Source organism: Morone saxatilis, unplaced genomic scaffold (genome assembly GCF_004916995.1).
Source record: "Morone saxatilis isolate NCDOM2014 unplaced genomic scaffold, NCSU_SB_2.0 Contig12, whole genome shotgun sequence".
Classification (NCBI taxonomy): domain Eukaryota; kingdom Metazoa; phylum Chordata; class Actinopteri; family Moronidae; genus Morone; species Morone saxatilis.
The window spans coordinates 18,339,370-18,355,099 of NW_023339674.1; the positions used below are offsets into that span (position 1 = coordinate 18,339,370).

At 41.1% G+C, this 15,730-nt stretch overlaps 1 protein-coding gene across 1 annotated transcript in view; it reads left to right on the top strand.

The window, feature by feature from the left end:
- Positions 1-15,730, top strand: part of celf5a (cugbp, Elav-like family member 5a) — a 184,197-nt gene that overhangs the window by 145,773 nt on the left and 22,694 nt on the right. The window contains exons 4-6 of the mRNA XM_035654113.1: positions 3,023-3,151; positions 6,290-6,369; positions 14,046-14,192. Coding sequence (XP_035510006.1) covers positions 3,023-3,151; positions 6,290-6,369; positions 14,046-14,192 — 356 coding nt within the window. The remainder of the gene's footprint in view (positions 1-3,022; positions 3,152-6,289; positions 6,370-14,045; positions 14,193-15,730) is intronic.

Sequence of the window (15,730 nt, forward strand, 5' to 3'; positions counted from 1 at the left end):
ATATATATATATATATATACCCAGCAGTTAGCAGTAGCTACAGCACCAGCTAGCAGCAGCATCGCAGTTACAGCAGCTTCAGTCTTTTGTCTTTGTCTACACAGAGTTCATGCACAGTGTTGAGTGTTGGTCAACTAGGTTTTGGCAGTGCTTAGAGCCTAATACACAGTCACGTAGTTAAAAATATGTATAATGTAAAAATATATTGCAGATCAGGTTTAAACACTTACAGCATCACGTAAATCATATAAAACAGTGAAAGCTGAGATGGTGAGAGATTTGTGTAGTAGCAGCTGGTTGATGGAAGTTAGCAACAATCGCAGTTATCATACTGGTGGTAATGCTGTTAGCTTCGTATATGTGTTTTTTGTGTCACAGAGACTTAACATCTATTTGTACTGTACTCAGAAAAACACACATTAGAGAGCATTACTCAAAAGAACAGCTGCCCTGAAGAAAAAGTCAATTCACTGTAGTTACGTGATAGTTAACAGTGGGACACGCAACTCGTTTTGAGTCTACTTTGTGTGTGGTCATGGTGGGGGATCTGTCATCTGTAATCCTCTGTGTCAGTGTGTGCATGTAATGTTTTTCTCTCCCTCCCTTTCTTCCTCTTTTGCTCCTTCTTTTCCTCCCCCCTCAGATATGTGTAAATGACTGTAGGTGTTTTGCACTCTGTGTGTCTGTTTGCACACTGCCTGTGCTGCAGGGTTGTAGATAAATGAGATAGTGTTTCAGTTGGTGATGAACACAACACCTGAATTCCCATGGTAGCATTTTAGTTCAGAGCAGCCACAGTAGAATCCTAGACGGTGGAACAGATCTCCTAGATGATCTGTTTTCATGCATTGTTAGCTTGTTTTCAAAGCACACTCACATTGCAGAACATGCACTCCATCTCTCTCTCAGCCACAGATGAGGAACTACTACTAAATGTCACTGCTGTAAATAAAATTAAAAAATAAAGTCACATCTTTCTTACACTGCAGTCAACTTCTGCATGTGTGTTCAGCTTAGCACCTCCCTGAGACATAATGCAGAAAGCCAGCACGCTGAACATGACTCCAGTGTGTAAGGCGTTTTGTGTATGTTAGTGTGAACCAATATTACGCAGGAATGTGATATATAGTGGCCAATGATCCTATTAAACTTGGAGTCTAATAAATATTATTCCATTCAGGTGGAGGTGACGTGGCCAGTTAGCAATCTTGCAGCTGAACGATGGATGCCGTGTCGTATTTTAAGTCATGCCACATGCGAGCTGTGCATAGTGCGATCGCCTGAGTGCAGCTCATATGGAATTGCTCATATGAAATTGCTCATATGAAATTGATAAAGGTCATGCATTCATTCAAAACTTGTCAGATCCCCATCATCTACTTGAAGAAGGGAGTTACAAGCAATGTAGGGACAAGAGGAACGCAACGTTTAAATGAGTGGTCCTGTCTGCTGTGTGTGGCTCTCCAGCTGTATACACAAGCGTGTATGAGATGTGTTCTGGCGGCATTCAGGGAAATTTGTGCAGTCCCACCCCTCCCCCTTCTTCCACTCATCCAACCTCAGAATTTATATTCTCCCTCCAGCAAAAGGAAGGACCGTCTTGGCCTTTCATTTTCCAGTTCAGGGCTTTCCTTTTTTTGCAGATAAATGCTCTCCAATCCACCCTGACAGATGTCACATTGCATCACTTCCATTTTGATACATAGCCTCTGATCCTGCCACTTGCAATAAGGAGCCAGCACAAGGGATGCCCCTCCCTAGACAACGCTCTGACACGGGTGATTATTTTAAAGGTGCATCATTGGTGGTGCTGAGTGCTGAAACCCTAGCTGGGCCCTGTGTCCGCATATACTCACTGCCGTGCCTGCTGCAGGAATGTGGGTATCGGCTTGTGTCTGGGTCAGGGAACGACAGCAACACGACACACTCGGTAGTCGTCACAGGTCACCCTGACACTGTGCAATACCTCTGGCAGCGATTTATACCGCTCTCAACCTCTTCACAGCAGTGGCCGCTAGTCCTGTCTCTCACTCAGTCTCTCCACTGTGACTTCACAGGTCAGAGTTGGAGAAACAATCTGTATAAAGGGAAGGTTTTTTAGTGCTTCTGCTGCCAGCATAGACACACTGCACTGTAGCATTAATCATACAAGGCCAGAGTACATCAGTAAACACAGTGTGTCAGGTCAAGGTAAAGATCAGATCCCACAGCATTTTACAGGACTCAATAGCATACAGGCTATCTATTGAAAAGTCAGCGTTATTCATGGCATGTCTCCCAGCCTTCGTTGCTCGCAAGAGAGACACACCATTGTTCACTGAAGAGCATACTGAAATATTTCTCTGGCTACACAAAAAACACTGGATCAGCAGCAATTAGTAGAGTAAGAGAGAGATAAAGAGGAAGGGAGGGAGGCAGGCAGTTGAAAAAGAACGAGGGGGAAAAATGTAGAATCAGCGAGAGAAAAAGAAAAGCAGAAAAGAGAGCAGAGAGAGAGATGAATAGAGAAGAAAGTGAGAGAGAGAGAGACCAAGGGAGAGAATGGGTAAAAGAGAAGGAGAGAGTGCGAGTTTCCAGCCAGTACAGTGTGCTGTGTAGGAGGTTGGAGCTGCCTGGAGCCCCTGGTGCTTTTAAAGGACCAAAGACTTGCTCATTGTCTTGGGTCTCTGTGCCTCTGTGTGTGTGTGTCTGTGTGTGAGACCTCTTCATTAGTCTTCCTATTGCTCTTCCCTCTAGCCCCTGACCACTCACTTACCCCCAGCAGCTACAGTATATGTGCTCATATGGGACTAAACCCAGTTGCACTAGAGATTAAAATGATGTCTTAGAAAAGACCAGCGCTAAATAAACTGGACAGTCACCCCACTGTACAGTACCAAGACTCTGTATACATATTGTTTGTCTGTGTTCGCGCCTGTTCCACCCAACAATGATGAAGTTTCACCACTGTTATGTTCTCAAATTGGTTTCATAATTGAGGTCAAAGTTATAATTTAACCTTTTGTCTCATTGTTTGTTCCAGAAGACAGGAAGTTGTTTGTTGGGATGCTAAACAAACAACAGACCGAGGAGGATGTTTACCGCCTCTTTGAACCCTACGGAGTCATCGAGGAATGCACGGTCCTAAGAGGTCCTGACGGAAACAGCAAAGGTATGAGCCATGATACAGTTGTTAGCATTATTTAGGTCACTGGCAAAGAAGTGACAGTGTGTGTGAGTGTCTACGTCAGCTGGGTTATGTCAAATATATGTGACATATGCACCAGATTTTTACGTAATTACAAACATTTTTACGCTGCTCTGTTTGATGTGGTAGTCGGCTGCAGGCAGTGACAAAAAAGTTAAGCCGAATGTATTAAATACTCTTTGATTGATGTCTGACTGTCATAATTAGGGACTATGAGAGACGTTAAGTGGATAATTAGTTGGTTTGACTTTCTCCTTTTGTTCAGTTTATGGAGAAATTATTGTCATTTTCTGTGGCAGTAGACAAGTATTTTAACATTTTAAAGGGGATAATAATGTATGTCTTTCTTTGTTTGAAAACAGAGAAGTTTTGAATAGATAAGGTAGGGATAATCTGTGATAAAATCCAATCCATGCCAGATAACAAAACCAAGACTCTCTACTTGCATGGTCGCCACCAGCTGAACAAGATACCCCTATGTTATGTATTTGTAATCCCATAAAATATAGCAACGATTAAAAAAATGCCAGTAATTTTAAAATGCTGACTGTGCCATCACAAGCTCTTCCTCAGCATATATCTTGTTTTATTAAAAAACTCCTCTACATTACAAAGCTGTGATTTCCTTTTTGTCCCTGGGTGTTAATCTAAAGCATATTTTCCTATGGATGTACAGTACTGCAGGCCCCTTACTGTAACTTGGGCACTGTAATGTTGATATCTTGCAGGCCAAAAACTTTTGGAGACATCAATTCCCTCTGACATGCAGCAAAGAGCAAAGGGACTAGTGGTTTTTCATGTCTCTAAAGCCTATTCCCCAGCCAGCGCTTATGGAAATTGTTGTGGAATTATATTTAAAGGGGCTTGAAGCCGGAGCACTCTTACTCTGCAGTGGGTTAGCAGGAGGAGAAGGGAAAGATGGATGTCAAAACAATTCAAGTGTCCCCACTGTGAGGAAGGGGGCAGTCAAGGGAAGTTGCCAGTGGTGGAATGTACATTTATTCAAGTACTGTGCTTAAATACAATTTTGAGGTATTTTTACTTTACTTGAGTATCTCCATTTTATGCTACTTTATACATGCTATATTTGAGAGGCAAATAATGTACTTTTGAATAAACTATATTTATAATATGACACCTACTTATTAATATCATTTATTTATGATTTCAAATCCAACTGAATCCAACCCGGTTGTAATGGTCTGGTTTGCTTATGTAGGTCATATAGAGGCATCAGTAATAAATTGAATATTTGATAACCAGTTTAAAAGTTGTGGAAATTTTTAATTAGCCTCACCTTTAATAGCTTCAAGTGATGTTTACACATGAATGCGTCAATACTTATTGTTACAATACAATGATAGGTACTGTTCTGATTCTGAAATGCGTCATTCTGCATAACGAATACTTACACTTACACTAACAGAGCTTTCAAACTTCTATTCTTCTGCTATTAGAAGAAGTCCTCTTTGTGGCTCTGCAATATTTATGCTCTGTCTAAGTCGGCTCTCTGAGTTGAAAAACCCTGACTTCAAACATTACTATCATATTATATCATATCTTTAATGGATTGTCTGTATTAGTTTGTGATATATACATTTAGTTTGCCTTTTGCTGACAAAAACAGACCTGTTTGGCACATAACCATAACACAATCCTATTTGCACATAATTATAAGCAACAATATTCTTTGAGTTTAAGTAATTAATAATTGATTAATAGGTTAAGAATATTTTATAATGTCTTCATTTGATTTTCAGTTTCACATTAACACTCCTGTTATTTCAGGTAGAGGCAATGCATGCTTGCAAAGTATACTGAGGGTTAAATGCATAATTATAGTGTCATATAGTTTGTACTACTGTAGCAAAGTCCTTGTACAGGTCATGCCAAGCTCTAGCTCCTTTCTCTTCATATCTCAATAGGGGTTAGTGGTTTGACAGCTGAATGGGCATCTTGATTGGCTGGTGTCCACAGGGGTAAGCCCATTAAGAGGGAGAAGAATGGCAGGGCGGCTGGGTCAAACAGGACAGATGATAAGAAGAATAAAGTGTGAAAGATTAAATAAGAATAGAAAAGAAACTTAAAATTAAATGAAATTAGGTGAAATAGGGTATAATTATGAGAGCACATGGTGGCTCAGTAGTTAGCACTGTTGCCTTGCTCCAACAGGCCCAGGTTCAGTCCTCACACATTTCTGTGTTGAGAGTTTAGTTTAGTTTTTAATTTGTTATTTATTTGGTTTTCCTCTGCCGTCAAACGTGGATAAACTCACTCCAGAGTCACGCAAGAGCAGTGTATTGGGCACTGTATAAAATAAATGGAAAGATGGAAGTATAATTCATATTTTAAAATAAACACAAGCAGTTAGTGCCACAGTGCTGAGGATTAGAATCTCTTCTAAAGGAGACAAAGTGTACTGCTTTGAATTCATTTGTGAAATATGTTCCAAGTTTTCCGGTTCTAAAGGGGGGGGGGGGGCATACTTTAGTTTAATAATTTAATAATTAATGTGCCACAGCTCACTTTGCAATCCACAAAAGCTATCTTCCACGTGTTTTCACTTTATCTACCCCTCCCAATATTCCTCAAGAACATTAGCGCTTGAGAGTTTTGGTTCTGTGGTTTTCTGGCCTTTGGACAGACATCTTCATATTCCCAAAAATTGATGAGGTCATCCTGTCGTGGGAACAATAAACTGCACTGAGTTCTCAAATTGAGTGGTTTTCTGTTTGAAAACATTACGAGTTTAGCCAGTTTAGCTAGTATTTAATATGCACAGACAGGCATGTGGTGCTAAATAGCATGCTTTTCTGCTTCATCAGTGCAATCTTTAGCCTGCAGCTTCTGCCTGCTTGTCTGCCTGCCTAATGCCCAGAGTGGGGCAGCCTGCTGTGCAATGAGAGCCTCTCACTGCACAGTGATTTCTGTGGTGTCAAATATAATTCAACATCCTTTATTAATATACCGTAAGCTTGTAAACTCACTCAATTGATTACATTTACTGTATGTACTGTATGTGTGTGTGTGTGCGTGTGTGTGTGTGTGTACCTATGTGTGTGTGCCTGCGTGTGTGTGGTGTGCATCTGTTCTCTCTTCCAGGTTGCGCCTTTGTCAAGTTCTCCACACATACTGAGGCTCAGTCAGCAATCAGTGCCCTCCATGGCAGCCAGACCATGCCTGTGAGTACAGCTCTCCCTTACTTAAATAATATATATAAAACCACAGAAACACTCACACACCATGCAGCATCCATCACATACACAACATGCACACACAGACCACCAGTCACAATTGTGTGCAGGTTTTAATCAGCGTGTAGAAAGTGCAACCATCCTCACAAATATTCCAGCTTTAAAAACAGATACGGCCAGAAATAACCTTCTGTCTCTTTAATTAACATGGTACTTTTTTATAAAACCCAAATCTAATTTCCAGATAAAACTGTTTAGAATGATAATTGAATTTTGGGTGAGTCATCAATCAGTAGTTCTCCTTGCATAATCAGTGAATATAACTCCAGTGTGAGATTACGTTTCCTCGTTTTGTAAGCATACTGTGTTCTCTGAATTCTTTCTGTATTGGATTTACTATGAACACAGAAGCTGTATTGCTCATTTGTATGTGTCTCGTGTTTAGGTATGGATCCTGTATACCTGATGGTGTCAAAATAAAAGCTACTTACTCTGCACTCCAAACCTGAATAGAGTTATTCTCCGTGACATCCGGCGAGCAGACAGAGTCACGTCCTTTATTATACACTGGCTTGAAGTATACTCTGCTTTTATCCTCATTTTTGTTTCGGGAACTCTCGCCTCAGAGAAGCAAGGACCCTGAACTCTCTACCACCCTATCTCACAGATGATGTGTTTCACTGTATGATTTTATTATTAATGGTTGCCAATGTGTGGCTGAAGAGAGGAAAGCAAAGAGAAGCACTGGAAGCCAGCTGTGCCATTTTGGTGCAACCTTAGAGTCAATCTAAGTGCAAATGACTGCAGGTCATGAGGAAAGACTCTGGATGTCCATTCTACATAGATACCCTCCTTCTCTGTTGCTCCATCCCCCTATCTCTGCTAGCTCTCTGCCCTCACTCGTCTCTCTTTGGCAGCCTCTCGGGATATTAGGCAATAGACTTGTTTACTCCACCTTTCACCACATTGGCTACTGAATTATTCATCTAACTATAAGCAGGGGGCAGAAAGAAGGGGAGGAAGAGTTAGAGAGAGAGTGAGAGGCAGAGAGAGGAGGGAGCAAAGGGAGAATGAGTGAATGGACAGGATTTATACCTCCTGCACTGGTAAATTGATTATAGAAATCTGATCAGCATCTCATATCCTGTGGCTGCTGGAGGAGAGGGCACAGTGTGCCTGCCTTGCAGAGATTAGCGGACCACCAGTAGACCATTACGCCTCAGCAGGACGGTGCTATTCAGAGCAAAGTGTCCATCAGTGTAGCAAAGATCCTGGAAAAACCTTGGACCATACATCCTGTGTCCATTTGAGTTCATGTTGATTGCAGTTGAGTCACAGCTGCAAAAAGAAGTCAGAGAAAACAAAAGAAGAAGACTCAAGGCTACAGTTCAGGATACATACCAAACTTGTAAAGGGCATCCATTGTTATAAGCCATCGCCTTATTCCTATTTCTCTAGGGCTAATAGGAATGATGAGTCTTTCTAAAGAACTAAGACAAACTGAGCCAGAATATATAATAGGGGTACAATGCTACACCAGAGTTCAGTATGTAACTCAATTTTTGGTACAGCAGAGGGGAAAAAAACAACAACAACTGAAAATCATATTTTTGTAATTTGTCAGTTCTTCTGAAACACGTATTGCATTCAAATACTGGCATATTGTCAATATAATTAATAACACAAATGTCATAAATGCTAACAACGTAACACTCTGACCCGTTTATAATTCCTGAACAACTGCCCCTTGCACTATACAGGGTAGGCACAACGGACTGATTAAAATGCACATGTGAAGCCACATTTTAGCTGGGCTATTTTAGCACCTTATGCTTAAAACCAGTATTTACAACCAAGTATGGCCATATATAATAGCGATAAAAACCTTTATAGCATTAGATATTACTTTGGCACGGTCCACATCTGCAGCTGCCAGTCAGATTTGGTCTTGTGCTACAGCTGATAGACAACAACTGGTGCACGGCAAAACCTTTATAGGTAAAGAAATGTTTTTCCGCAAATGCGACTAGTAGGATCATCTGACTGTAAGTGTTTGAGTTACAGGATGTACTGAACTGAGGCAGTTGGACACTAAACTGAAGGTCCTGTACCGAACGGTTCTGGACGAATACACATACTGTTACACCCTTAATGTACAAGGGTGTGCCTTTTTGCTGCCACACCGAGGCCATGGCTGCTTAGAAGACTCAGATAGATGACCATGAATATCTACTATCTGAGGTGCTGAAGTGCACCGAATATTAACACTGCGACTAACTACAACAGTTTGATAGATCTACTGCCAATCCCCCAAAGCATGAAGACTGGCTTCTTAGAGTTTATCAGTTTGCACACACACGCACACATGAATGCATGTGTGTGCATACATAAACATCTACAAACAGAAGCACTTTGTGGCTAACACATTTACATGAGCACACACACACATACACACACACACACACACACACACACACATACATATTCTTTCTATATTACTCCTCTCTCTGTTTCACTGTCACATGCTCGTACAGCCACAGGCTAGGGTCAAAGGCTCCCTGACTGATCTTATTTTCCAGCTCGGCGGACTTGAGCTGAATACATTTGTGTTATTCATGTAGAGGGAGAGTGGGCATTTGTATGTGTTGTATGTATGTATGCGGAGAGTATGTATGCGTATACATATATGACGGTCAGTGCATGCAAAAATATACTTCATGTCTGCATACATGTATGGGAGCAAATATATATCCACGCATTCATCTCTGTATATTTTTGACAGACACCAAATGAAAAATGATCTGCCAATAGCAAACTACGACATTATGTCATTCTATGAACAATGATACCAAGATAGTCTAAGTGTATGAATTATAGGAGTGCATCAGCAGGTCACATATAAGACCTTGGCTGGATCTCCATCACACCCTAACCCGTCATATTTCAAATATGCAGACCTCCGCTTCCCATACACACCACCACCATCCCTCAGCCTCCTTCGGCTTTCACACATACACACACACACCCTGCCACAGTTCAGGATATGAGTGGCTCAATTAAACATTTAAACGCTAGAGCTGTAGAGCAAATTGCTGGGATTCAGCAGGGCCGTGTAGGAAGTAAGTCCCGGGACAGAATTACACCAAGACGAAGGGTGTGTGGGTCAGGTCCTTAGAGCCGTGCTGATTTTTGCACTCCGTATCCGCGTCAGCTCAGCCTGGGTTTGAGGCTGTTTCAGCTGACACAGGGACTGAGATAGAAACACAGCAGCAGGATGATGGAAGAATAAGAGAAGAACAAAGGAAAGCAAATGAGGTAAAGTTTCCATAGAAGAGAGAGCTGGATGATTGAGAGTGAAGAGAAAAGAGGGTTAAAAAAAGCATTTAAATGTGATTCCCCAGTTGCTGGATCTTCTCTATTACTTCAGACACATGCAAGTGTGCACAAGTTCCAGGATTTGATACTCAACAAGACACATAGTTTTAATGTATAGATCACTATGTCATTGTCTCAAATAATAATAAAATGAGTAGAAAGGCAACAAACAGCAGATATTACAATACATAAATGCTGGTTTAAGTCAGAAAACAGTAAAGGTCTCATTGTGTATTCAATGAGATGCAGAATTTTAATAAGTCAGTATTTCACAAGGATGATGCATCTTTGTGTTGCTACTCATTAAACGACATTCTGCCTTTATATTTTTAAGTTAGTGTTTATTGTTGAGGACGTGTCATTTCCCCCACAAGTATTTCTACCCAAGCAAATTACATTCTAATCTCCTAATAGATCACAGTCATTCATTATTCTACCAAGCTAAAAAAGAATGTGTATTTGTATGATTCCATGAGCGGTAATGCCTTATTAGTACAATAGTATCATCCTAAGGTCATAAATAGTATGCTATATAGTGCAGCAGCTAACTGTATATGCAGTGTTGATATAGCACTCAGTGGGGGCACAATAAATAACTCAAATTTCAAATTCTCAATGTGGCTGAGGGAGATCTGTTATATATGTAGGTATGTGAAACTCACCATAGTCTGAAAATAAACATGTCAAACAGTTGATGAGCAGCACATGATGAGTAGCACGCATTTGCATGAAGGGGGGTTCCCTCAAGAACATGGTCAAATACATTTTTAATATTAAGTAATAACGTCTTGAATATATAATAGTTGTTTAATCTATGGTGAGCAATGTGGATGGAATACGATGCCATATGTTGTGGCCATACATTCTGATTAAAAAGAGGCAGGTTTTATTTTACTCGCAGGGATGAAAAATGATCCGTTGTAAGGATGATGAAATCATATTTATCAGAAAGACGGGATGTGTTTCTTAATTTTTGTTTTCGTGCTAGCACTGAATCATAGTGTGACTAACCCGTGCAGACTGGACACCATTAAGGCCTTCACCATGTGACACTTGAAACCAATAGAGCTATATACCAATACAGGACACAGGATCAGTCTTCCTTTTCTCCCTGCACTAATGCATGCCAGCATTGGTTTAAAGTTAAAGAAGTGTGGAATGTATAGCTGGGTGCGCAGCTTGGATAGACACCAAGCCTCCTCTGCAAGCAGAGGGAACTTTAAAGAGGCAGACTTTCCTTTTGGTTCTGAATCTGTGGTGCCTGTTTTATCCCCCCTGTTTAACTCCCCTTCCTTCAGTGGCTCTCTAGGCAGCTGGGAGCCGCCTGGTGGGGGGATTCTGCTCACACTTGGCAGCTTAAAAATTTAATGAGACTTTTACTTCACACTTCATCCTGCTCTCTTTATAGCAATGGAGATTTTGCTCACTGATATCCTGACAGGCCTAACTGGGCAAACCTGGGAGATAAACAAATGTGGCAGCAGATGCTTAGCCAACAAGCCATACGATTCAGGTGTCCTGAGGAGAACCAGTGGGAGGGCAGAGTCAGTGTATAGAGTTCCTTGAAAAAAGCTTTGCAGAGAGTGGGACATACATGCAAGAGTATGAAAGAGAATGGCACAAGGCCTCTTATACAACCAGACAGGTCAATTCACAATAGACCATGTTTCTATTATTCAAGCAGACACACTCCAGTCTAGTACTAGTTGGAAAAGAGGTTGACTGCAGTGTTCCAACTTCGTATCCTCAGATTATGAAACTCAGCCTTCCCCAAAAATTAGAGAAGCAGAGCAGGAACATGCAGCTCTCATTACCAAAGAGGGTAGGCCTTTAATAGCTTAACTGTGAGAGGGAGTTAAAATATTCAATGTACTAGCACATCTCCTCTATATTCTGGTCCTGCTCTGCCCTGTCCTGGACTCTCCCAAAGTTAAACCTCATAATAAAGTTAATGATGCAGATACTAAAAAGCTGGACAGACACAACAGACAAACCCTAAAGCTGCAATTGTGCCAAAGTTAACCTTGAATTGACTGAGCGTACTCTTAATATATGGTATATTGAAAGGCAGAGAAACAGAAAAATTATGTTGTTCAACATCTTGTTTCTATCCTGTTTGTTGTGCAGTCATACACGGATCTCAGTGACCAGGAAAATTTGGTGTTCCAGTGCGGCAGGATTGAACATACAGTAAGAAGCAAAACAATTAGTCACTCAGCTTGCCAGAGTACAGTTATCAGCCAGCTTGACAGTCTGACAATTAGTCTGTCAGCCAGTTAGCCAACCATCCAGCCAACTAGCCTGCCAGTCAGTCAATCACTCAACTAACTAGACAATCAACCATTTAGTAAGACAGCCAACTAACCAACTGGCCACTCACCTACAATCCTTCAAACCTGTGATTCAACCAGTGAACAAGCCAGGAGGAGAGGGCTTGGGGGAATATTGAGAAAAGTGGGGAGAAAGGGAGAGGGAGAGAATAAAATCCATATGCTACAGTTGAAAGATCCAGTGCCTGTCTTTAAATATCTCTTGCTGTCCAAAGATGTCTTTATTAGCAAAACCCCTGGGACCTCTGGGTCAGGGAAAAATGCAAACAAACAAAAACAAAAACTTTAATGAATTATTAATAATAATATGGCTCGCATTACAGTTTCAATTTATAACTGCTTGCCTATAGTCCAGCACAAGTCAGGTTTCACCCAGATCCAACCAAATCTAGAAATACCCCCTTTAGCACTTCGAAAGGCCTAACCCCCAACCTTCAATTCAGGCACTTCCCCAGTCACCACTGTTATTGACAATCTTGCATCAATTTCAGGGGGGCTCTTATCGTGACTGACACACAACCTTTCTACACTGTCAGATCAGAGTAATATTTCGGCCTTTTATGTGGATCGATTGGCCAGTTTGGGGGCGCAGAGGGGAGGAGAGGCGGAGCACACAAAAGGTCAACTGTAGCGCTAAATCATTTGAAGATTCTTAATGAAGGGTGTGTGGCAGACACACCTGCTGTTTTATTATTGGCCTGCAGAAAGATGTAATAGTGTTGATAATGGGACGAATAGCCAGAGCCACAAAAAGGAAGAGGGAGGCTAAAACAGAAGGAGGATAGAATGAGAGAAATTGCCCTAAAAAACTTTGAAAACACTTTCATTTCAAATTATTGTACATTGCAGATCTTTTAACCTTAACTGTGGGAAGGAGCACCAAGGTTACATGTATGTACTGTACCAGAGGGGGTAAGCCGGGGGGAAATATAAAGTATTTATGTCATGCACAGCGAGGCTGCTTTGTCCCAAGTGACTTTGTACATATGTTAAACACTGATTGAAGGAACGGATGGTTTCTGTCTGCACATCTGCCAGACAGAAACACAGAGGTTCTCATTCAATAACTAGAATATTTTTATTCTTCACGTATCTCTGTAGGGTTCATGTTTATGTATGCCAGCCACAAAATAAGGAGGCACGATTCTACCATCGTGCAATAATACAAATGTGCAATGATGTTGTGTCTAGAAAGCCCCCCAAAAAACCCTGACATGCAATTAGAGGAGCTCATTTGATATTGATGTCAGTAGCGGTTGTTGTTGCTAATGAACACGGCCTACTAAGAAATCAGAAATAATAACCAATAACATTCTTCATGCTCTTTTATTGGACTTTCTGAGCCTTTTGTTATTGGCTGTCTCTTAAAGGTCCAGTGTGAAACATTAAGGAGAATCTGTTGCCAGAAATGGAATATAATATTCATAGGTATGTTTTCATTAGTGATAATCACCTGAATATTGAATATTTTTTCATTACCTTAGATTGAGCTCTTTTTATCTACAGGCGCTGTGAGTCGCCTTCCATGCAGTCTGCCATGGTGAACTGCCATGTTTCTACAGTAGCCCAGAACTGAAAAACCAAACATTGGCTATAGATGAGCCTTTTTTACAGGTTTTGTGTGGCCAACGTAGTTTCTCCTACACACTCATTCCCAGGTTGTCAAATACAGATGCGAGTGGTCTTCAGTTAGTTGCAATTTCCGACTTCATCGCTAGATGCTAATAAATCCTACACACTGGTCCTTTTTTACTATGCAGTAAATCATTACAATCAACAGTCACATGAGCAAATTATTCTTCAAAGTCTTTTTGGAGATGAGATGCTGTAAGACTTTAATCCTAATGTTGACTGACTGACTGACTGACTCAGTGTTGGTGTTAAAGGTGCCTGCAGAAAAGCAGGGTTAAGTATCCATGCTCTTTTGCCTCTAATTTTCTGTTCTCTCTACCCCATCAGGGTGCTTCCTCCAGCTTGGTGGTCAAGTTCGCAGACACAGACAAGGAGCGCACCATCAGACGTATGCAGCAGATGGTTGGACAGTTTGGCATCTTTAACCCAGCCATCGCCCTTCCCTTCAGCACCTACAGCTCTTACGCACATGCGGTGAGTTGGAAAAGACACATGTGGCAAATACAGCACAACAACTCAAATGGAAATTGGATTCATTTAATTTAACATTTAATTCTTCCATCCACATATGTACTGGCTGATTACATACAGTATAATATGCAGTTGATATCTGTGGGAATGAAATTGTAATAGATGTAAGAAACCATCCTAATCTTTATTCATTGAATCTGTTACTGTCCAGATGTTTGGATACTGCTAACTTATGTTTCTCTATAAAGTCCTTGAAGCTGTCAATCATGCTGAAATTGTATTTTTATACTAACAATGGGTTGTGCTAACTTCCACCAGGATTGTCTTGTTTTCTACAAAATGTAATTACAAAACGTATATAATCAGAGTCACTTAAATGATCACATTAAAATGTGCCACTTAGTGGCTATTAACCTTTTTCTGTTGTTGTTGTTGTGACTGCAGCAAGTGATGCTGTCCCTATATTTGCAAATTAGTACAGTTAGTACAATTAGTAAACATAATTTTTGTTTGACCTGTAATCCTCTTCGGATAGTTTAGTGTATTGCTGAAGTGGGACCACATGGGACACACAATGTAACATTTTGCCTTTAGCTTGGCTGTAATTTGGTCCAAATAAACATCAGATATTTTAACACATTTGCCACTGAAATCTGTAGTTCATATCTTCTCTAGTAATTTCAGAACACAGAAAGACTTTTTGTTTTGTTTTTTCCCCCCTACTCGGTAGACATTGTCTGAAGTGAAAATCAGCTTGCCAAACTATCATCACTTCTTCGTCCTCTACTGCTCTCAAGCAGATCTACTATGTTATTACATTCAGGCTTTCACTACCCACAGCACGTAGGCTCACACACATTTAGTTAGCTTGTACCCTCCAACCCCTTCATCAGCTTCCCTCTGCCCTCCTACCCCCACCCACCGTACCCCCCTTAGGGCATGGCACCATACACACACAGCAGACCCGCGGCTCTTTGATGAGTTCAGACAGCCTATGCAGCCCCTCTCACCATGCGCCCCCTCTACCCTCTATCACACTGCTTCTCTACCCTTCCCCTCTCCCTCCCACTGTCCCTCCCTCTGGGCCCATGAGATGCTTCAGGGGCCACAGTTGACTCAGAATATTCCATGGGCAACTTATCTGCACACAAACTTTCTTCTTCCCTGCTGAGGCAGAGCACACACACGTGCACCCGCATGCACACACATACAACCTACTTGAAGCTGGCTAAAATGAATTTAAGAAGAGCTTTCCATCCAGCGCTGAGATAAAAACCTGGGCCTCTGTCACAACACACTGCATAAATACTCATAAACATCCACAGAGCATTTGTTTACAAAGAAGAAGGAACACAAATTCATTTTTTCCTGTAGTTATTTGGATGTCAAATTCATATATTTTTTTGCTTTTCCTAAACGCGAGCATTAATTGTTTAGTTTTTTTTGTTTTTTTTTTAAGTATATTTTTTGGGACTTTTATTGCCTTTATTATAGTGACAGCTGAAGATAGACAGGAAAGGGGGCAGAGAGAGGGGATGACA